Source organism: Myotis davidii, unplaced genomic scaffold (assembly GCF_000327345.1).
Source record: "Myotis davidii unplaced genomic scaffold, ASM32734v1 scaffold2982, whole genome shotgun sequence".
In the NCBI taxonomy this organism is placed as follows: domain Eukaryota; kingdom Metazoa; phylum Chordata; class Mammalia; order Chiroptera; family Vespertilionidae; genus Myotis; species Myotis davidii.
Window position 1 is genome coordinate 96,276 of NW_006293440.1, and position 24,053 is coordinate 120,328.

The following is a 24,053-nucleotide window of genomic DNA, read 5'->3' on the forward strand; positions in this document are numbered from 1 at the left end:
TGATTTTTGTATATTGACCTTTCCATTTATTAGTTCCTATGCTTTTTTGTAAATTCTTTGCAAATTTCTACATAGAGTGTCATTTTGTCTACACATAGAGATACTTCTGTCCTTTCCCAGTAATCCATATGTCTTTTCTTTGCCTTGCCTGTTGCACTAAAGGCACACAATATAATTTTTAATAGAAGTGATAGGATTGAACAGCTTTGCCTGTTGCCAATCTTAGGTAGAAAGCATTCGGTCTTTCTCTGTTAATTATACTTTATTACTTGTTATCATTATGTTTTTCATAGATGCCCTTTCTTAGATTGAGAATATGTCCTCCTTTTCCTTGTTTGTTGAGAAATGAGACATATAAAATTCTTTCCTTTGGCAGATTGAGTTAGGAAGAAGGTAGCTTCCATAAAAGTGGATAAGAAGAAAGCCAAAATTTAACAAAATTATAAAGGCTGAGCATGGATTGTCATGACATTTCAAAATGTTGGGGGTCCTGGCATGGGCAGTCCACCTGCACACACAAACTTTACTTCTACTGGCCTCTCCCCGGTGCTGACCAGGAGGTCAGAGAGCATCCCGTTGGTGGAGTATAAGCATAATCCCATGCTTATTTCCAGGACTCTTTTCTCATATTAAGCAAAAGCCTTAAGCCATTGTGGGAGAGGCAAACCCCCTCTCCCAGCCTCCAAAACCCAGTCCAGGATCAGCTGCTTCTGGGGGCTGGGTAGGAACAACAGCTGTCTACCACTGTAGATTGGGCAGGAAACCCTGTTGAAATCAAGACCTTGCACTTGGCAGAGATGTTACTGCAGAAGGGGCGAGAACATCTTTCCTGCCCTGGAGCACTCAGAGTTATGAGGTATAGATTAGTTGCCACAGGGGAAAGGGATAGAAATAGCAGGGAAGTCCCATCTCTGAGATTCAGCTGGAGCAGAGTTGCTTTATAATGAACTAGAGGCCCGATGCACATTTGTACACTGAGAGGCCATCACTCAGCCCAGCCTACACCCCCTCACAGTCCGGGACCAGGGAGCGGGCCTAAGCCGGCAGTCAGACATCCCCCGAGGGGTCCTTAGCACTGCTGTGGAGGCAGGAGAAGCTCCCTCCACTGCCGCTGCACTCGCCAGCCATGAACCTGGTTTCTGGCTGAGCGGTGCTCCCCCAGTGGGAGCGCACTGACTACCAGGGGGCAGTTCCTGTATTGAGCATCTACCCCCAAGTGATCAGTGTGTGTCATAGCGACCGGTCATTCCACCATTCAGTCTATTTGCATATTAGCCTTTTATTATATCGGTTTGTTACCAGGAAACCCAAGAGATTCTCTGTCCCCTACCATTAACTTAACACTGAGAAATCATCAAGGTCAATCTACTTGGGGAGAGAGACACCTATTTATAGTGTAGACATGAAGGACTGATGAAAGCTAAGAATACAGCTGAAACACTTAGAAAAACCCTGGGTTCATACTATCACAAAATAGGGAAATTCAAAATTTTTGGTGTACTGAAGATAAATGTTATAGGAGAACCTAAATACAACTCAATACTGTCCAGATTGTCTTAGTGCTCCCATACTATCACCCTGGCAGGAAGAGAGGCATGCTCATTTCTGGGTGTAAGCATCATTTATCTCAGTCAGTCCTGTTCTTCTAGATATGATTTCTAGCATTAAATAGAATTTATAAAATTTTAAAATAGAATTTATGAGATTTTTAAAAAGATAAGACAATCAATAATGCCAATTGAAGAAATGACCCAGATTGTAGAACTATTACACAAGGAATTTTTATAAAGTTGTGAGTAATATGTTAAAGGATGTAGTAGAAAAAATAAACATGAAAAGGAGAATTTCAGAAGCAATAGGAAAACTATAAACACAGGAAAATGGAAATGCTACACATAAAAAAAAAGAAAAACAGTATCTGGAAAAAAGAAAATTCCTTCAATCAGTTTATAAGCCAGTAGTGGAGATAAAATGTGGTCATGAAAATATGGGAAGCAGTTGAGAGCTTGCTTCCCAGCAGTGTTCCCAGTTTGGCTCAAATAAACTTATGAAAATTATCTTTAAAAAAATGTGTGTGTGTGTGTGTGTGCGTGTGTGTCCTGGATATTCATCCTAGAGAAGTAAAAACTTAGATTTTTACGTGTATTAGTACATCAATGGGAGATGATAGTTTTTCAACAAACAGTATTAGGACAATGGATATTCTTAAAGAAAACAATGAGCCTTGACCATTATTTCACATCATACATAAAATATTTTATTGATTTTTCAAAGAGGAAGGGAGAGGGATAGAGAGTTAGAAACATCGATCAGCTGCATCCTACACACTGCCCACTGGGGATGCACCTGCAACCAAGGTACATGCCCTTGACCGGAATCAAACCTGGGACCTTTCAGTCCCCAGGCTGACGCTCTATCCACTGAGCCAAACCAGTCAGGGCAAGCACATACTTTAAAGGAAAAAAAATGGGACTCAAAACTAAAATTTTTAGTGCTTAAAAAAGTATGAAATATGAAAGACACTTATAAAAATGCAAATGTAAAATACACAATTAGGAGAAAGTATTTGCAATACTTTCACCCAGCTTCATTTTACCATATCATAATTTTTGGTTTGATTAGTGTTCATTGTTTACCGTGTAATGACTCAGTTAAGCATTTCACAGTTGACTATAATTACATTTCTTTTTTTTTTTACAACTGTTGTTTTTCATAGAGTTAATAGCTGTTTTGTTTGCTTGCTTGCTTAGCTTTTTTTTCGCATGTAATAGTGAGTACAGAATGCTTGTTTAAGGAAAAAGAATATATATGAGAACCTTGTTTTTAACTTCCTATCTGATATAGAAAACCCTTGTTCAAAGTCTGAAGTGTTGACGGTCAGTAGGAAGTTGGTACCTAATTCCTAGGATTCTTGAAGGAATAGAAGAGAGATGAAATGTCAGTTGATCCAGATTAGAACATTTTCCCAAAGATTAATGGCAGCAGACAACCAATCCTTGCCACCCCCAATCTCTAGTTTTTAGTCATTTTTCATTCCCTCCCTATTAGAACTTCTGTCTTCAACCAGTTACATAAATTAGTAGTTCATTTCCCCCAGAATCATTATTGTTATCCAGTAGTTAGAGTCTATAGTAACTTAAATATACAGGTTAGCTACATTATAGATGAAATAGATTTTGGGAAGGTAGCTAATTATCTACTACATTTAATATTGTTTTTATGAGAAAATGTATTCAGAGTTCTCCCAAGCCAATTTGTAAATGAATTTTCGAACTACCACAGATTATAAATTGACTACTATGTTATATGCAAATGAGAGTTGAAGAATCCTTTCTTTAGCTGTTTTCCTGATGAATTCAGCAGATCCTTATTGAGGGCCCACTATATAGCAAGGGTATTGCTTGGTGCCAGGGAGGAACAGTGAACAAGATACCAGCATCTACCTCTCAAAAAATTGGAGTATGTTTGGGAAGACAGCAAAATAAACATTTAACTATAATAGAGTATATTTAGTGCTTCAAACTGTGGAAGCACATGGGAGAAGACAGCTGGAGGGTGAGCCAACCAAAAAACGAGGGAGTGAAATAGGAAGGGGATGAGGCTGGTAGAGTATATTTCAGACAGATGAATAGTTTTTGCAAACTCACAAAGATTATCTAGAAGTGGCATATTTAGGGAACCAAAAGTAGGTCGTCATGGCTAAAACATAGAATGTCAGGGAGGAATTCTGAGAAGGGAGAGGGATAGAGAGTTAGAAACATCGATCAGCTGCATCCTACACACTGCCCACTGGGGATGCGCCCGCAACCAAGGTACATGCCCTTGACCGGAAGGGCATGAGCAGAGAGACTAGGCTGGAGACCATATAGAGCAGTAACCATGTCATGAAACTCACAGTTCATGGTTTGTAATTTTCCACAGGGTTCTGAGTAAACTGATATAGTGGAGTAGAGTAAAAGGATCAGATTTGAGCTTCAGGGGGAGAATGCACTGGAAGAAACAAGCCTGCAGGCAGGGGATCCGGCTGGGATGCACACTGGTAACCCAGTACACAGTGGGTGGTCTAACCCAGAACAGTGGCTGTACTACATGCGCACTGGAAAGGAATAATTCAAGAATTATTACCATGGCAAATCAATGGACATTAGTGATTGGCTGAATATGGAGGGGAGGGAAAAGGTAGAATATAGATTTCTTGCTTGGTCAACTGGGTTGATGTTTGTGCCATTCAGTGAAACTGGGAAAAACAGTCCCCCATTAAGTATAATCTGTGCCAGACTCAGCAAGGCATAAGCTGTTAGATAATAGATTTCTTTGTACTGTGCAGCATCATATTAAATACTTTTCTCTTTATTGAATCATTTGAACAATTATGTTGAGGAATCCTATCTAATAATAGACAAACATGGTAATTAACTGTACCTTTGCTATGCCTCCCATTGGCTAATCAGCACGATATGCAAATTAACCACCAACAAAGATAGTGGCTAATTTGCATACTGCAGGCACTGCGGGACAGCACCATCCCACCTACCCCACCGCCATCTGGGCCTGCTATTTGCGACCTGGGGCAGTGGGGCAGGACAGTGCCATCCCACCTGCCCTGATGCCATCCGGGCCTGCTATCTGCGAGCCGGAGCGGCAGGCGTCTGTGTGCAACCTGACCCGGAGTGGCCAGGTGGTGCAGCAGTGATTGACCAGCCCGCCCAGCCTCCATACGGGTGTCCTGTGTGCAACCCGACCCGGGGCGGTGCCCCAAGTCCCAGATCGGCCCTGCCATGTGTGTGACCTGGGGAGGCGGGGCAGGCACCAAGCGATCGGGCCTGCCATCTGCCACTCCAGGATCGGGCCTAAGCCAGCAGGTGGTTATCTCCTGAAGGGTCCCAGACTGTGAGAGGGCACAAGTGGGGCTGAGGGACACCCTCCCACCCACCTCCCCTGCCAGTGCACAAATTTTTGTGCACCGGGCCTCTAGTCTATATAATAAAAGCCTAAGCAATTGTTACAGTGGAACGACCAGTCGCTATGATGCACACTGACCACCACGGGGCAGATGCTCAATTCAGGAGCTGCCCATGGTGGTCAGCGCGCTCCCACAAGGGAAGCACTGCTCAGCCAGAAGCCGGGCTCATGGGTGGCGAGCGCAGCGGTGGTGGCAGGAGCCTTTCCCACCTCCGCGACAGTGCTAAGGAGCAGGGAGCAGGCGGGTGGTAAGAAGCGAGGGCTGCAGGACTTCAAGAGAGTGCAGGTCGGGCTGGAGGACCACCCACCTCCAGTGCATGAATTCCGTGCTCCAGGCTTCTAGTTTAAAGATAAAAATCTAATGGTAGTTTATCTAAATTTGAAAACCTTGACAAGAGTAAGAAGATTTTTGAAGAAAATAATGAGTATTCAAGTAAATGCATTTGTGTGAGTATATGGTTACTTATATAATATGCTATTTGGAGACACATATCTTAATTATTTGTGGTATTTAATTATTTTAATCCTCACCTGAGGATATGTGTATTGATTTTAGAGAGAGAAGAAGAAAGGAAGAAAGGAGAGAGAGAGAAACATTGACCTCTTGGCTCCCATATGCACCCTGACTGGGGATGGAACTTGCAACTGAGGTATGTGCCCTGACTGGGAATCGAACCTGCAACCTTTTGATATATGGAATGATGCTCCAACCAACTGAACCACCCAGGCAATGTTTGTGGTATTTAATTTTTAAAAGATTATCACTATATAATAAACAATGGGTAAAGTCTTTTTCTTGTCAGCTCTTCTGAGGAAGCGAATCCTTCCCACATCCATTTATATGACTATTTTAACACTGTTCATTAACTGTTATTAGAGAACAGTGAGCTAGAAAGAACCTCTGAGGGTCATCGATCCTCTTCCTTTGCTCCAGGCCGAGTTATGTCTGAAGCCTTCCCAACAAATGTGTCTCCCTCTATTCAGGTTCATAGAGCTCCAGGATAGGTTGCCTGCTCTGCTCTGATCTTCTCTTCTTTTTCTCATGTCCTACAGTGTCTTCTAGGCAGACAGGAATACAGCACCTCAAACTAGGTCATGTCAGCAAATTAGGTTATACGGATATGATCATTATTATTATATGCAGTGCTAAAGTCCCGTACAGTTATGGTACTGATGTATATTCTCCATGTGCTGTAAAAGCATTTATGCTGGTCTGTCTTTTGAGATTCAGAACTTGTACGTAGGAGGATAGAGACTGTATAAGTTTTAAGTATGTTTGTTATTATCTTCTTAATTTATTATCTTCTTACTAGAGGCCCGGTGCACAAAAATTTGTGCACTGGAGCGGGGGGTTCCTCAGCCCAGCTTGCCCCCTATCACATACTGGGAGCCCTCAGGAAATATCCTACTCCCTGCTCCCTGCTCCCCTTGGGGAGCATCAAAGTGAGAGGAACACTTTGATTGGTTGCCTCCTGCATGAGCCCTGACCTGGGCCCAGGCCAGGGAGGAGCCTGCAACCTAGGTACATGCCCTTGGTCAGAATTGAACCGAGACCCAGCAGTGGGCAGGCCGAGGCATTATCCACTGAGCAAAACCAGCTAGGACAGGATATGACATTTCTTAGCCTTCTAGCAGCGGACCTTCCTTTTTTTCTTCAGGAGTGTGGTAAAAAACCCTAGATCACCTATTTGGATTCTTATTACCCAAGTTACTAAGAATATTACCAGTGGCATACAGGGAGCTAAGCCAATGAGCAGTCAGAAAAGGTGTTTCCTCTGTAGTTCACACCAATTGCCGGCTTGGCCCCTGCCCAGGCCTAACGCCTCTGGCCAAGTCATTAGCCCTGGGCAGGAGACCTCCAGCTCCCTCAATCGTGGGCTCAGCCCCTGCTCCCCGCAATTGCTGGCTCTGCCCCTGCTCCCCACCATCACCAGCTCCCTCCCTGCTCCCTGCAGTCGCTGGCTCCGCCCCTGCCCAGGCCTAACGCCTCTGGCCAAGTCATTAGCCCTGGGCAGGAGACCTCCAGCTCCCGCAATCGTGGGCTCAGCCCCTGCTCCCCGCAATTGCTGGCTCTGCCCCTGCTCCCTACCATCACCAGCTCCCTCCCTGCTCCCTGCAGTCGCTGGCTCCGCCCCTGCCCAGGCCTAATGCCATGGGCAGGGGGCCCCCAGCTCCCCGCAAATAAGCTCTTCCCCTGCCCAGGCCTAATGCCTCTGGCCAAGGCATTAGGCCTGGTCAGGGAACCCCCAGCTCTTGCGATCTCCCTCTCTGTCCCTGCCCAGCTCTCCACGATCTCCCTCTCTGCTCCTTCCCAGGCCTAACGCCTGTGGCCCAGGCATTAGGCCTGGGCAGGAGACCCCCAGCTCCCCATGATTGCCGGCTCTGCCCCTGCCCAGGCCTAATGCCTTCGTCAGAGGCATTAGGCCTGGGCAGGGGACCTCCAGCTCCCTGCCATCGCCAGCTCCACACCTGCTTCGCGCCATTGCTGGCTCCGTTCCTGCCCAGGCCTAATGCCTCTGACCGAGGCATTAGGTCTCAGCTTCCCGCAATCGTGGGCTCCACTCCTGCTCCCCACCATCGCTGGCTTTCCCCCTGGTTCCCACCATTGTGGCTCCGCCCATGCCCAGACCTAACACTTCTGACTGAGGTGTCAGGCCTGGGCAAGGGACCTCTCAACTGTGATTGCAGGCTCCGATAGCCAATAGCCGCTGGACGCCTACATATGCAAATTAACCGGCATCTTTGTTGACAGTTAATTTGCATATCATGCTGATTAGCCAATGGGAGGCATACTGAAGGTATAGTCAATTACCCTGTTTGTCTATTATTAGATAGGATTAAGATCTCTTCTTTAGATATCTCTTAATGATAAGAAGTTTAAGAATGATAATAAGCAGTAAATAATTATGATAAACACTAAAAGGAAATGAAAATAATCAGTGTCACTGTTAAAAAGTCTATTAGTGAAGGATCTCAGGTTATTAAAATTAATTTTCCTTTATATTACTATTATTATTCCTTTTAATACTTATTGAGAATACAGTGTATACAAATGCACAGATTTTTTAGATTTGGGATTTAGATTTTAGATTTAGATTCCCTCTTCTAGGAAAAAAAACAGATATAAGTGGTAGTATGGCTTAGCCAACTTTTAGCTATTTTCTGGTACATTACAACAACATCTCATTTTTAGAGAAGACCATTTTAAGAGAAATACCAGTTATTTTTCTATGATTAAACCATCCCATAATTTAAATTTCTGTTATTTGGAGAATGGCAGCATTCCTTCGTGCCTTAAAAATTTTCCAGAAGGCAGACTGCTTTAGACACAATTCCATTATGCACCAGGTGTGTTTCCTCTTTGCTGTTTCGCCTCAGCAGCTTAACGCAGGTAGAATGCTATTTATAATCTGCAGCAAGATGTAAGGAGGCCACTGGGATCGGCTCTGCTGCACAGGGCCTGGGATACTGTGAGACGGGAGCGCATCGCTTCCTGGGCCACTGCTGTTCAGGAAAGGGTCTCTGCTCCAAACCAGGCACAGTCTGCCTCCTTCCTGTTCATTAGTAAGATGGTCGGTGATAATAAGTGCGAATAAAACAATAATGTTCTCATGTTCGAGGAGGGAATAAAGAGTGGACTGTGGAATGGAGGAAGGCTCTGTCAAACTGCAATTTCCCCTTAAGAAGGAAAGCAGTGTAAGGATTTTGAGGTATCAGGAATGGTTAAGTTTGGAACCACAGGTAGAGGGATTTGCCTTAGAGAAGAAAAGAAAAATCTCTTGTTACAAAAGGGAAGGAAGTTATGATGAATAAAAGTAAGAAAAGGCAATGGAATTTTCAGATAATAAATTCTATTTTCTCTGGACAGTGGGAAGTTTGAGAGCCAAGGGGACAGAGGTTCTGATTTCATAGAAAGTGATAAAGGTTGAAGTTGTTTCTGCAATTTACTGGAGAATTATAGTAATATTAATATCTAACACTTTTACAATGTTTACAATGTCCTAAGCACTATTCCAAGTTCATATTATGCGCTAACTCATTTACTTCTCACCACCACTCTTTGGGGAATAGGTACTTTTTATCCCTTTTTATGGTTGGAGAAACTAAGACAGTTTAAGGGTGTTGCTCAAGAGTACATGCACTTAGCTACCGTTCCCATAAGATAGCTGAATACATATAATAGTTGTTAGTGACCGTGGGTTTAAAGTGGTGCCCATTTCCCAGTTAATGATTTTTCAGCATCCTTGCACAGGCATGGAGAAGATACAGAATTTTAAAACCTGCATGTTCTATGTGTTATACTTTTTAACAATAAAGTATATTCATGTATACTTATAAAGTTTATTCATGTATACTTTAGTAGTATAAAGTTGATCACCAATGGGTGGAGTTAGGAGAAAAATTGAGAATGTTTTACAATTGAATTCAGTTTTAAAAGACTTAGATTCACTGTTGTGATTAGTGACTTTTATCACCAAACTACCACGAAATCAACTTTTATGAAAACAATTTTTTTAGAAGTCCATATACTATTGGCTTTACAGTGGGGCCTTGACTTACGAGTGTCCCAACTAACTAGTTTTTTGAGATACCAGCTGTCTCTCCGCCGATTTTTTGCATTGAGTTGCTAGAGTAATTTGAGTTAACGAGCTCCTTAACGAGCTCGGTCTCGGAACGAATTAAACTCGTAAGTCAATGCCCCACTGTACTTTCTAACTTTCTCTAAATTTGAGTAAACCCAGCGGAGTATGTCATTAATGGGAATATCCTTGCTCACCTATTCTATATTAGGCAGAATGATTAGATAGAGTGATTGCTTTATTATATCTTGTTTCAAAAAGTTTTATGGGAAGGTTGAATATCCCAGGTTCTTCTGTAAAATCGTGTTGGTTAGGTATTAAATTGGAGTTGTTCACTGTGCACTATTTTGTAGCCCTTCCGCTTCTCAGTGCAAAGTGGGCTGCTTGTTGAACTTGGTTAATGTCAAAAGATTAGATATATTCGAAGTGTTAGATTCCTATTTATAGATATAGTCATGAATCTGCCTAAAGGTAAAATAACATTCACAGTGGTTCACCCGAACACCTTTGGAAGTGAAACTATTGTTTTCTATGAGAAAATGTGGCCATGTGAAAATTTCCAAAGCACCAGTCTTTCCCTGAAGGCTGTCTTCTGCCAGATTTAAAAATATTTTTTCAGGTTGATGAAATGGTTTCTAAGTTAAGAACCATGAACAGCCCTGGTCGAGTGGCTCAATTGGTTGGAGTGTCGTCCTGCACACCAAAAAGTTGGAGTTTGATTCCCGGTCAGGGCACATGCCTAGGTTTCGGTTTCTATCCTCTGTGGGGCATGTACGGGAGAAAACTGATCAGTGTTTCTCTCTCTCTCTCTCTCTCTCTCTCTCTCTCTCTCTCTCTCAAATCAGTAAAAACATATCCTCAGGTGATGATTAAAAAAAGAACCATTGATGGATGCACAATTTGGTGAAAGCCAAATTGAATCATACACTTTAAATGGGTGAATTATGCCTTGTGAATTATATTCAATAAAGCTGTTTTTTGTGGGGGTTTTTAGAATCCAGGTTTCTGTCTTTGTCCTTTGGTTGACCCAGTTTACCACTTGTCCTCGGTGGCTTCCATCATAACCCCAAGATGACTGTTCATTTCCTGTACCGGGCTCAGGCCACAATGTCTAAAGCAATGAAAAGCTTTCCCCATAGTCCCTTTGTCAGTGAGGGTTTTTTTGAAGCCTGCAGCACATTTTCCACATTTCTTATTGTCAGAATCACTTGCAGGGGAATGAAAGTGCTAGGCTTGCTTAGACCAGTCACAATTCACCTCTTATTGACTGAAAAGAACTTGAAGAGTTTTTCTGAAAGTATGTGCCCACAAATATCTAAACAAAACTTCCATTTGGTCTGGGGTCTGAGGACTTCAGAACTTAGAGGAGCTTCTTTTAGACTCATATTCCCTTAGCTAGAATTTATAGCAGTTAAAGAAAAAATTATTCTGACACTTGTTAAAATGGTAAGAAAGACTTGATATTCAAGATCATTGCAATGGGAGTGAACTCTGTTGAAATTGAGGAGAGAGCTTGCTCAACTCTGAATACAAGGACAGGTGGGGATTGGTAGCCAACTAGCAGGATAAGGGGTTTGGTGGATGGAAAATTACTAAGAGGAGACATCCAGCACAGGGGGATTCTTGCTAAACTGACCTAATAGCATTCTTGCTAAAGAAAGATCAAGAACTTAGACATCAAAAGTAGGCAATAAAAACTTGATCAGATATCAAGAGTTGATCAGTTATCAAAAGTGGGGGTTCTCGCCCTAACTGGTTTGGCTCAGTGGATAGAGCGTCAGCCTGCGGACTGAAGGTCCCAGGTTCGGTTCCGGTCAAGGGCACGTACCTTGGTTGTGGGCACATGCCCAATAGGGGGTGTGCAGGAGGCAGTTGATCCATGTTTCTCTCTCATTGATGTTTCTAACTCTCTATCCCTCTCCCTTCCTCTCTGTAAAAAATCAATAAAATATATTTTTTTTAAAAGTGGGGGTTCTCAATAACTGACTTAGCAAAATTTTTGGTAAGAATGGACTATGGGGGCCTGGCAAGGACGGGCCAGATTCAAGGCCAAGGGTAAGGCCTAGTCAAGAAGACTAACGTTTGGTCAAGGAGAGAATTTTTGTCATAGCTCAGGTTTGATGTCTTTTTCATTTTTTCTTTCTCCTTCTTGTTATTTGATTAAAAACTGACTATTTAAAAAAATTAAGTAATTTTCAACGGGTCTTTAATGTAATCTTTACATTCTCTTACTTCAGAAAGCATGATGCGCACCTAGTCACTGAGAAAAAAATGTAAGAAACAAATTTTACAACATATTCTCTTCATTTCTACATTTCTTTAAATGAGATGTAGTGGGTAGTCTTAATTATTTAAATGAGATTTTTGACTAACAAACACATTACTAACAGGCCAGTTTCAATAAAATAAAATAGAATAGTCAGTACATGCATTTTCTGTTACCTCTATAAAATATGAACCAGCATAAGCTGTCATTAATAGAACCTGCCATTCCATTTAATGTGCACTTAAGATAGTTTGAAAGCAAGTTTCTGCTCAGATGACTTAAAACATGACAATGAAGTGATAGTTTTAATCTGAATAAAATCAGGCCCTAGCTGGTTTGGTTCAGTGGATAGAGCGTCGGCCTGTGGACTGAAGGGTCCTGGGTTCGATTCCTGTCAAGGGCACATATCTCGGTTGCTGGCTCCCAGGCCTGGTCAGGGGCATGTGGGAGGCAACAAATCGATGTGTCTCTCTCACATAGGTGTTTCTCTCTGTCTCTCTCTCTTCCACTCTAAAAGTCAATGGAAAAAATATCCTCGGGTGAGGATAAAAAAAAAAAAAGAATAAAATCAGAATAGTTAGAATGCATGTATAGTATGTTTTAGGATGCAAATCTATGTAATCCCAACCTATGACCCTAAAATAATCCTAAAGTATGTTTGTACATAGTTATTTTGGTTCTCCAAATGCATTTTCTCCTAGGAAGCAATATCACAAAGATGATTGTTACTAAATTTAGTCCCAAGAGACGGTTTAGCCCATAATATGATTGAACTTTATAAAATTAATAGTAACCATAAATTATTCTGAACCAGTGGATTGGAAGGAGTCAGCAGTTTCTGGTTGAAATGGCTTTCTTATGAAGAGGCACGGAATGCATCTGATGCTGGGGTACAGTGACTAGTCTGCAGTGGATGGGAAATGAATGTACCTTAAAAAGACTCCAACTTGCCATGTACTTTTTGAAAGGCTTATCATGGTAAATATAGCTCTTTAGGCAAACATGAAGTTTATTAAAGTGGTTCAGTTACCATGGCAACATATCTGGAATTTATAGCTCTTTATTTTGAGAGGGCTTCATTTCCACTTTCTGAGGCACTGGAATCCAAGGCTAAAGTTCTTAACAGCTTCCAGTCTCGTTGTATGATGAATAACTATTGTTTAGAAAATTTAGACATACAAAAATGGGCTTTCAAATCAGCTTTCAATAGGTATTTTTCAATTTTGAAATGCCCCTATTTTAATTTTTTTTTTACTACTACCAAAACCACATATGGTCATAGTTGAATGAGGAGAAATAGCCATTTCAAAATATAACAGTTCCCTAACCTTATTCCCCAAAGGCAACCGCTTCCTTTTCTTGTAGCTGATCTTTTTAGTATTTATCTCAAATCCCTCAGCTACATGTTTATCTTGCTTCTTGATTTGCATTACTGTTTGTTTATAATTTTAGCTGTCACCATTTGGCTTCCCAATGGGGAAGATAAAATTTTAGCTCCTTCACCCCTCTGCCCTCCCACACACCTAGATCTTTTCTGAATTCCCCTTCTCCCAACAAAGTGATAGGTAGGTAGGTAGGTAGGTGGGTACATGAAAGAGAGGATGCATGGATGGATGGATATAGTTATACTTTATTAATTTTATAGTAACTTATACTGATTTTGGCTTGATCAATATTCACCACGTATATTATTAGAACCATGTTTGTAATATTTACAGGAGAACTGTGCAATATACTATGGGTATGTTTTCTTTCTTCTATATATCATTTTTAATAGTTTTTCTTCAGACTTTTCCCTGGTGGCTTAATTTTCTCTCAATATTTTTGAAAAATATATTTTTATTGATTTTAGAGAAGGAGGAAGGGAGAGGAAGAAAGAGAGAGAGAAACATCAATGTGAAAGAGAAACATGGATTGGCTGCCTCCTGCACCCCATAACTGCAGTCTGAGCATGAAACCCAGGCATGTGTCATGGTGGGGATCGAACCAGTGACCCTTCAGTGCATGGGACAACACCCAACCAACTGAGCCACACTGGCCAGGGCTCCTCTCAATATCTTTAAACATTAGCATTCTATTAACTTTAATCTATGTAAAAAAAAAATTGCCCTGTAGCCTTTGGTCCATTCCAGTCGGGACTGTTGCTCATCCAGTCTGCTGCAGAGCTCTCATCCTGGGGATTTTCTCTATTTATTCCTGTGCTGAATGACCTCTTTATTTGATACTTAAGGGCCCAGTGCATGAATTCGTGAACCTTAAAAGGAACTGTGGGTCACGAGGCTGCGGTGGGCACAGGGGCGGGTCTCGGCCCATCCTCTGTGCAGGGCCAGCGCCATCAGCGGGTGTGAGCAGTAGCTGCTGCCCCAGTCACCCCTCAGGAGCCGGAGGGGTGGAGAAGCCCTGAGGGGTGATCGGGGCCCGCAGCTGCCACTCGCACCCACCAACAGCACTGAATGATCAGGGCCAACACCGGGCGCCAGTGGCAGGTTTGAGTGCCAGGCGGGACTGTGGCGTGCGGGAGCAAATAATTTTCAGTAACCACCAGAGGCTCGCCCCGATGGCAGCGACCAGCGCCCCGCCTTGGTCTGGTGCCCCCGCTCACCTGCTCTACCATCCCACCACAGCTGACATGGGGCATGTTCCATGCTCTGCCGCCTGCTGCCGACGCCGGCCATGTTCTGCGAGCACCTCCTGATGGTCAGCGCACATCATTGCGACTGGTTGTTCAGTTGTTCCACCATTTGGTCTGTTTGCATGTTAGCCTTTTATTATATAGGATTATTTTCTTCATTTGTCTGCTCCCTTATTTTGCTGGACCACATTCTTCAGTAGCCTTCTAAAAAAGTGTATATTAGAGGTAAATTATTTTAATCCCTGCATATTTGAAAATGGTTTTATCCTGGTTTTATATCTGATTTTTAATTTAGCTAGATATAAATTCTTAATTGGAAATCATTTTCTCTTAGAATTTTTAGTATTGATATTCAAGTATCCAATGCAGTTCAGAATTTTTATTCTATTTTGATTTTGTGAAATCTTTTCCTCTCCTTTCTGGAAGCTCATAGAATCATTTCTTTGTCCCCAGTATTATAAGGTTTCATGATGGACATTGCTCTGGGTCCATTTTCATCCATTGTGCAGAATCTTCTTAGGCCTTTGCCATGTTCCATTTTGGAAACTTAAGTCCTTAAGTTCTGTAAAACATTTTTATTTTTTTGATTATTTTCTTTCCTCTGTTTTCTCTGCATTGTTTTCTAGAACTTTTTATTCATATATTGCCCTCATGGCCTGGTCATCTAATTTTCTTATATTTTGGATATTTTAAATGATTTTTTCTGGAAGACTTTCTTATTTTAATAACCAGTGAATTTTTTATTTCTGTTATTATATTTTTTACCAAGAATACTTCCCTTCCTCTTTATTTCTTTTTTTTTTGTAGCATGCTATTCTTGTTTTATAATTGTAATCCCTTCTAATTTTCTTCTCTTTGTACAGTTGATCTGTTCATATAAGTTGCTTTCTACAAATGCCTGCTGATCCTTGGTTCTTTGCTTTTATTTACAAGTAAGACACTAAATGATGGCTGGAAACTCTATTTGTGGATATGGCTTGTAAACTATGGAATAAAATAAAAGATGATCTGACTAGGATGTTGTGCTGAGGAACCCCCAATATCAATATCTTTAGTCTTTTCTCTTTGGTTCGTCAGATTCCTCAGAAAAGAATCATTGTATATGATTCTGTTCTCTGCCTAAAGAGTATGGGCCTGTGAGGGGTAAGAAGATTGAGAGAGAAGAGCAGATCTCAGCATCTATTATGTAACTTTCATTTATTCCCCAGGATTTTTATTGGATAGCCTACCGTCGATGTGGGATTCCTCCATCCAGACACCCTGCTTTACCCGCTTTGGAAAATAAATCTCTAGTTTTCTGCCAGGATGGGATAGGAAGTCACTATTGTATGGAATGGTAGAGACAGCATATGGATGAGTGTTGCGCATCATCAACTACTAAACATTCTTTCAACCAATCTTCCTGTTTTAGCCACATCCCCTTCCTCCTTCCAGAGGTGTCATTTCCCGAGCTTTTTAAGATTACAACATTGCAAGCCAGGTGCTTCTCTTCTGGGTCTTTCATGCTGACAGTTTAGGAACTGTTGTTAGGTAACTGCTGATCAGTTACCAGGCATCTGCCTACTTTTTAGCTTCCAAAGTTTATTGCGATTGATCCCTCTCCGATGCTTTCTCCCTATATACTTCGCTATTGTTTAAATATAGCTCTGAGAGGGATGGAGGTTAAATGTGTTCCACCTACTGTTTTTCCCCAAAATGCCAAAGTAACTATTTTTAACAGTTAAGAGGCTATATTTGTGTTTTAGATTTAATTCATGCTATCCACTTTAAATTTAAGTCTTATTTGATTCATCTCTGATTGATTTCTTACTCTTAATAGGTAATTTGGCCTCCCGTTAACTAAGAAAAGCCTATTCAGTTTGCACTTTTTAAAATGTTTTCCTTTTCTGCCCAACAATTTCTTTGTATCTCCCTGCTCCCTCAGACCTCCCTTCTGTACTCTTCATCTCATTACTCCAGCCTCTTCTGTGACCTTCTCCATCCTGAAGACAAACTGAAACCTCTCACTTTCCATTTCTCCCTAAAGTGCCCTATTTGTAAATCTACTTAACTTTTTAGCTTAAACAATGAATAAACCAACTTTTTTTTAAGCGTTAAGCTTCAGTTCCAGCTTTCTCATTCTTTTCTAGTCTTCCTTTTTTTAAAAATAATAATAATAATAATGCTATTCATCTAATTTTATACCTTTCATTTTCTTCTTAACTCTATTCCACTTAGTCTTGTATATGAACTTTTTTGAAATTACCTTCAGAAAAAAACCACCAACCTCTTCTTGGCCAGAGCCTACTTTCCACCTAAACTCTTTTGTCATCTTTTTTCTTCCTGCTAATTCTTATATTCTTCTTTCCTCAGCAAGAATATATTCTTTTTCCTCTTTTGTCCCTTTTCTCCCACTCACTATTATATGTGAGCTTCTATTTCCTTAGGCTACTTAGAACACAAAGCCGTTAGAAATTCATAGAAATGAATCAATGTTTAAATTTTTCTTGTTTTATTGGAAGAAAGTAAGATGACTTTTAATAAACATTTTTATGACGTTAATAAGAATAAGGTTTAACTTTAATATTTAGGCAGGTGCTGTAAAGGATTATATTAAGATGATGCTTCAGAACGATTCGCTTAAATTTCTGGTTTTCGCTCACCACTTACTCATGCTCCAGGCTTGCACAGAAGCAGTCATAGAAAACAAGGTATGTTACCATTTGTCTATAAAGTACTTTCAGGATGCATCAGTTGTCTTATAATTGAGTTGTGGTTTTTTTTGCCTGTTTTACATGATGGTATATAAATTAATATTAGATATTTTTGATATTATGTTACTATTGTGTTGATGGTATCCTATTAAAGTTTGCCTTTTATACCAGTCTCATAATTTTCCACTAATCAAATGATCTGAATTGATTAAAGTATGCTGCTTTAATCATCTATGTTCTGAATTTAGTTTTTGTTCATGGATGTACTGTTTGAGATTGGTATAGTAGGCAGTTAAAAGTTAAATTTTTTGTTTACCCGAAAGGCACCCTTGGAATGGGGGAGATGTTGAAGGGACAGGAAGGATGAATTCCATTGATTTTTGTGCCCAGCTGTAGTCAGACCTTTCAAACTCCAGGCAGCATGCTCTATAGGATATGATTACAAAGACTTACTGAGTGTAAGTGAATCTATAGCTTAGGGCCAGGCGGTCCACCAGGTAAGCTCCAGCAAGCCTGCTGGCCTTCCTGCAGGGTTCTTAGGCCCACCTCGTTCCCCAGCTGTCTGTCAGTGACAGCATCTCCCATTTTTTCTTCCAAAGTTGAAACCTGCCGTCGCTTTCTGTGCGAGGGCTTCTAGCGATGCCCAGGAGCAGCCAGATAAAGCCTCCTGGCAAACTGAGCTCGATAGACGCCTAGCAGCAGAACTTCTCGCCTGTGTAGGTGGATTTTTTTAAATGGAGGAATAAAGCCATATTTTTTATTACTTCGTACAGTATAGATTTATCATTATTAATTCATTATTACCCAAAAAGTAATGTCAGTGTTTCCTTCATTGAAAGATTGATGATAATAAAGTGCTGTGCATTGAAAGGTACTTTCTCATTGATTACCTCTTAGTGACTGTAAAACACCTTCTGAGGGAGAGTGAACCTTACAAATAACTTTGAAATGATTGGGCCTTAATATTAGATTCACAGTATTTTCTTATTTGGATCCCATTATACCTTAAAATACTGGAATCTATTCCAAGAGGAGCAGTCTGCTTCTTTTCCCCACTTCTGCTTTACTGGTGGATTTAGAATCCCATTTACATCACTAAGAATGAAAAATGTAGGTATCCTGGTGTTGGAGGTGAACTGCTCAAAACAATGTGTTTTCTTTAGAAAGACTCTCTGAAGATTTTATAATCTCCCTAATGGATAGTAAATGGATCACTGGTCAATTTATATCTGTTTTGTGAAGACAGAGAAAGTTAATAAGGGACATTCTATTTAGTGATTAACTTGACTGTCTTCTTATATAAGTGAAGATTTCTGTCTCAACTATTTAAGACTAGGTTTTCCATAAAAGTGCACATACATATGAGATTATTTGAAACTCAGGGCTTATACTTGTTTTACAAAGTCGAGAAATAAGTTATTTTTAGCTGTTCTAACACAGGATTGCTTCCTTTTCTCTACTCACATCATTCTTAAAACTCAGAACTGTTCAGTTAGGCACTTAATGTTCCCCTGCTTCTTAAAAACATGGGTGCATGTCTTGTTCCGTTCCCCACCTCAATGGAGATGCATATTTCTTTTAAGTTTAATAATGTGAAAAAAGAGAACTCAAATGGTGCATTAAAAAAGATATTTTCCCAGTTAATATTGGGATATTTCAGAAATAGATGTACTGCTTTTCATGAATTTCTAATACATGGGCAGAATGCTCTATTTCTTTTCTTGCATGTCTGATTTTACTTTTACTCTGGGGTTAGTGGTCCTATAACTAGAAACTTATTCTGATACATTATTCAATTGAAAATTGGCGTATTAATTTACATGGAATTTTACTGAGACAACATTAGTAATTCAGTCATGATTTATGGAACTCCTGTTACGTACAGGCATTGCACTTGGCAATGATGGTATAAAGATGAATTAGGCATAGCTCCTACCCTCAAGTAGCTTAAAAGACTAAAAAATATATGATTGCTAGGCCCTAGCTGGTGTGGCTCAGTTGGTTGGAGCATCATCCCATACACCAAAAGGTGGTGGGTTTGATTCCCGATCAGGGCATTTACCCAGGTTTCGGGTTCCATCCCCGTGTGGGAGGCCACCAATTGATATCTCTCTCTCTCTCTCTTTCTCTTGCCTCTCTCTAAAAATAATAAATTGTTTTTAATCTTGAAAATAAAACTCAATAAAAAACATAAAATTGTTATCAGAAGCTATTAAGAAATTTGGTTAAGATTCTTCTTGTATGATATTTACCAACCTGTCATCTTAACCAGTTTCTCTTTTATTATGTGAACATAAAAATAAGCTGTAAAGTATATAAAACAAGATGGGTACATAGGGGCTTGTCCTAACTTTGCCGTTTCCTTTGTTAATGCTAGACTCGATATGTTAGGATAGATGGAAGTGTCCCGTCTTCAGAAAGAATACATCTGGTTAATCAGTTTCAAAAGGATCCTGAGACCCGTGTGGCTATCCTAAGCATTCAGGCTGCTGGTCAGGTAAGAAATTTCTGGCCTCAACTTGATTATAAAATGTCTTTGAAATCATATAAAGGCCATTACTTATAGTGATAACTTTATATCTGGTAACTAGTGTAATCAGTGTTCCTTCTATGTTGGAGAGTACTGGAAAGTATAATAGGTGACCTCAACACCACTGACTGAAATCTTCCTAAATTTTCAAGGAAAGAATTTTCTAGAAGAATATAGTACATTTGACTGTAATTATTGTTTCATGACTGTTTTTCCTTCCTTTGAATTTGTCTGGAATTTTCCCATCCCTTTCTTATAGAATTTATCTTACTTGGTTATTTCCCTCTGAGTCCATAAGGTAAGATGGCCTGAGGAAAAAGAACTCTGTTTCTGAGAACTTTGTATGGCGTGCCCCTGGTTTTGTCCTTAGAATTACATTTGGCACCCGGCTGGCATGGCTCAGTGGTTGAGCATCAACCTATGAACCAGGAGGTCAAGGTTTGATTTCCAGTCAGGGCACATGCCCCGGTTGTTGGCTCGATCCCCACTGGGGGAGGGGGGCATGCAGGAGGCAGCCAATCAATGATTTTCTCTCCTCATTGATGTTTCTATCTCTCTCTCCCTCTCCCTTCTTCTCTGAAATCTATATATTTATATATATACACACTGAGTGGCCTGATTATTATGACCACCTGATGTTTGTAGGCAAATTAGCTATAATTTCCTGCTCAGGTTGCTAGAGGGCCAGATCATTATAAACGTCTGAATAGCACAACATACCTAAGTATCGTTGCTGATCAAGTTCATCCTATCATGTTGATGGCATATCCCAATGGAGATGGCTTCTTCCAACAAGACAATGCACCATGCCACGGTGCTCATACTGTGCAGGAGTAGTTTCAAGAACATGAGGGTGACTTTACCTTGCTTCGGTCACTCAGTTTATATTTTAAGAATTATGTTTGCCTGCAAATAAATGGAAATCCTTATTAAGAAACACTTAAAAAAAGAAAGAAAGACTTAAATACTTTGTTCTCTCATGTAGACAGTCCAAGGCTAGCATGGCTTTCTTCTTCACCACTCATAGGAGGTCTCCCTTTCCTAAGAGGGCTGCTCAAGCTTCTGCAGAGCTGCCATCCAGACAGCTGGCTGGAGAGAGGCATGCTACCTCTCACCAGCCTGTGGTCAGTCCCATGGCCACAACTAGCCGCTGAAAGGCAGGCTGGGAAAAGTAGCCTTTTTTTCCAGGTAGTTATGCTAAAAATCAGATGTTACTTTGCAAAGGAATAAAACAAGAATAGGTATTGGGAAAGACAGTAGCAGTCTCTGCCACACTGTAGAAGAGGGGAGCCTTCTGGATTTTTTTTTCCTACTAATATTCTGAAATACTTCAATATAAATGTCTAAGCCACGATCCTTAACATCTGGAAAAGTAATTGAATATATAGCTGTGCGTCCAGCCTGGTGTATGCCTATCTGGCATCTTCTGTGGACTTGAATCTGAACCAGAGCCAGAGATCTGCTTTACCCAGCAAACGAATGTGTGTATATACAATTGTATATACAGAGAAACTCCATGAGGATTTACCCAGATGGTTCTAGAACTCACTAGGAATTCTAACCCAAAGGATGATTGTCTCAACACTTCCATGATCATGTTGGATTAAACTTCCAGTAATCTGAGTTTTCTATGTTAGAATATTCCAGACATAGAAAATATCACCAAAAAGCTTAAAATTAGAAATGGAGTGCTCGTAGTATGGGAGAAGCAATGTAGGCGGAGAGCTTAGGAGTGGCCTGAGGAAAGACTTTGAGTTAAGATTGCACAGGGCACTCACATGTTGTTCTAGGCTGTATTCCTAAAGACCTTGCATCATTCAAAACTCATGTACGCGGACACGGTATCTTCATAGGAAGAAAAGAAAGTAGAAAGAGCATTGCTCGCGGGGTGGTGAATCCTCCGTTGTAGTTTAGAAGTGTCTTAGAGGGATGCTGAGCCTGCCAGCATGCTCCCCCTTCATTTTCATACGGTCACATGACACTTTGTACGTGCTGAAAAGTGTCCCTCTTTAAATACGACTTCTTATTTTTCGACATCATCTCTAATATTTTGTGGCATTCCCTGTCCTAAACAGCAGCACAGGCTAGCATGGTGGCGGTTTGGCTCTCTCCATACTTTTATTACTTCTAACTTCTGTTCCATAGTGATTGATCCTCAGTGAATTTTTCAGCTTGAGAACTAATGCCGCCGTTGAATGAAGGTTAGCATGATGTTGTTATGAGATATAAAAATAGTTTAAGCTAAAATCCCATGTCAAAATAACAATACAGCAGCCATAAGCATCCCTCCCTCCAAGTTCCAGTGCATGTGAGCATGAGCATGGATTGGATGTCACTCTCAGAGGACAGCAGGGGTTTCTGTCGACCACCGGCCTGTGGCAGTAGCCTAAGCCGGGGTCGCAGTTCATGCAGCCTGCCCACTCTAACATCATGCATTTTTTACTCACTTTTAGTTTGAGGAGATTTGTTTATTTCATATATTATCTGTAAAACAAGACAGTTAATAGTTTTAATGTTGCACCATTTCAAACTGATGTAAAGTGCAATTGCATAAAAAATGAAATTGTGTTATATATATTGAGATACAAGCTAGTCAACTTCAGAGCCTTTGGATTGTAACATAAGAAATGTCACAGGAAGAGAACAGTACGACTGGAGACATGATTTTCTTGCTTTATAGAACAGCAGTATGAATTAAATGAACAGAGGATGTCATTTCTTTCTCCTAGTTGCTATGGACACCATGTGTTAGAAATTATCTTCTCATTTATAATGTATTTTATTAGATTTTACAGTGGTAATGTGAATCCAGTCCTCATCAGATGATAAAGTAATTCTGTATGTGTGTGTGTCCACCAAGCCAACTTTTGAAATATGGAAATACATTTTGAATGTGTGTTTTGTAGTTCACCCGGCTGTCTTGCAGTAAGCAGTCTTCATCTGCCTTTTATGAATTATATGTTCTTAATTTAGCTTAGTATGAAAAACTGATCTGTTTTTAAGTCCTTCCATGTTCTCTTCTCCATTTAATGTGTTCAGAAAGACTATTACACATGGCTCTATTTTATATTCTCGGTTTAGTTACATCTTGGTTTCTTCACTTTATTTTGCTAAGGGTTTGACATTTACTGCTGCCACTCACGTTGTATTTGCTGAGTTGTACTGGGACCCTGGGCATATAAAGCAAGCAGAAGACCGTGCTCACCGAATCGGACAGTGCAGTTCTGTGAATATTCACTACCTCATTGCAAATGGGACCCTGGACACCCTCATGTGGGGAATGTTGAATCGCAAGGTAAGGCTTGAGTTGAAACCAGGTTCCCAGCTTACGGTTACCCATAGTCTACATGAGTGAAGAGGATGAGTTTTCGTGTTTTCAGGCAAAGGATACCTAAGTACACTAAGATACTGATGATAATAGAAAAGGTAGTACCGCACCTGCTATCCTTTGTAACATGTATTCCTATTGTATTCACGCCCTTCTACCACTTTAGAGGCTAGAGGAGAGGGATAGCTAGCAAGGAACCATAATGCTTTCAAGCACCAAGTCTTTTTCGTAAGTAAAGAATAAATCCTTTCTCTGAAGGATTCTTGAATCCAGAGCTAATATTGGATAGAGGACACCCTGCACCCAGACTCTAGAAAAGGTGGGAGGGACATTGCTTGCTCTGTCCCCTGAGCTGTCTCTTCTCCCAACCTTGCGGAATGTTTATAGAAAGTATTTGACTAAAGATTAGAAGATAGTTGTCAAGCACTGAGTATAGATATTCAAAATGGCCATTCATATGTAGGTTCAAAAGTTTATAAATATTAGAATAAAAGTTTTTATGAGAAAAGCCAATAGGATAATTTGTCTAGTGAAACCTAGTAATTTGGTTGTGATTTGGAATAATTATGTGACTACAGCACATGATATGTTGAAGCAATATGATTTTCTTTAATGGATTGTGATTCAAATGCAAAATCAAGATATTGCTTAGCAAACATCAGCAGTGAGGCGAATGTTACGAAGGTCACTGCTTCTCCCTCCTACAGGTGCAGGTTACCGGGAGCACATTGAATGGTAGGAAGGAGCGACTTCAGGCTGAGGAAGGGGAGAAGGAAAAATGGGATTTCCTGCAGTTTGCTGAAGCTTGGACTCCCAATGAGAGTTCGGAGGAGCTCAGGGATGAAGTTTTGTTCACTCATGTAAGACGATTATATGACTTATCCTTTTCTATTTTGTAATATCCTGAAACTATAACTTTATTGTATATTGTTTTAAATAGCAATCTTCAGTTATTTGTGCTATTAAAAGCTAGCCTCCACATAAAGCTGAAAAGCTGCTTAGAACCAAAAAATAACAGATGGAAGGAGGCTGCAGCCATGGCTTGTATCTTCCAACAGTTAA

General features: G+C 40.6%; 1 protein-coding gene across 1 annotated transcript in view; it reads left to right on the forward strand.

Annotated features, from left to right (window-relative positions):
- ZRANB3 (zinc finger, RAN-binding domain containing 3) overlaps positions 1-23,851 on the forward strand; it is a gene marked incomplete at its 3' end in the record, with an annotated part of 109,642 nt that extends 85,791 nt beyond the window's left edge. Inside the window, exons 9-12 of the mRNA XM_006767144.1 lie at positions 17,011-17,130; positions 19,511-19,630; positions 22,779-22,958; positions 23,699-23,851. Of these exons, the coding sequence (XP_006767207.1) occupies positions 17,011-17,130; positions 19,511-19,630; positions 22,779-22,958; positions 23,699-23,851 (573 nt within the window). The remainder of the gene's footprint in view (positions 1-17,010; positions 17,131-19,510; positions 19,631-22,778; positions 22,959-23,698) is intronic.
- Between the last annotated feature and the right edge of the window lie 202 nt (positions 23,852-24,053).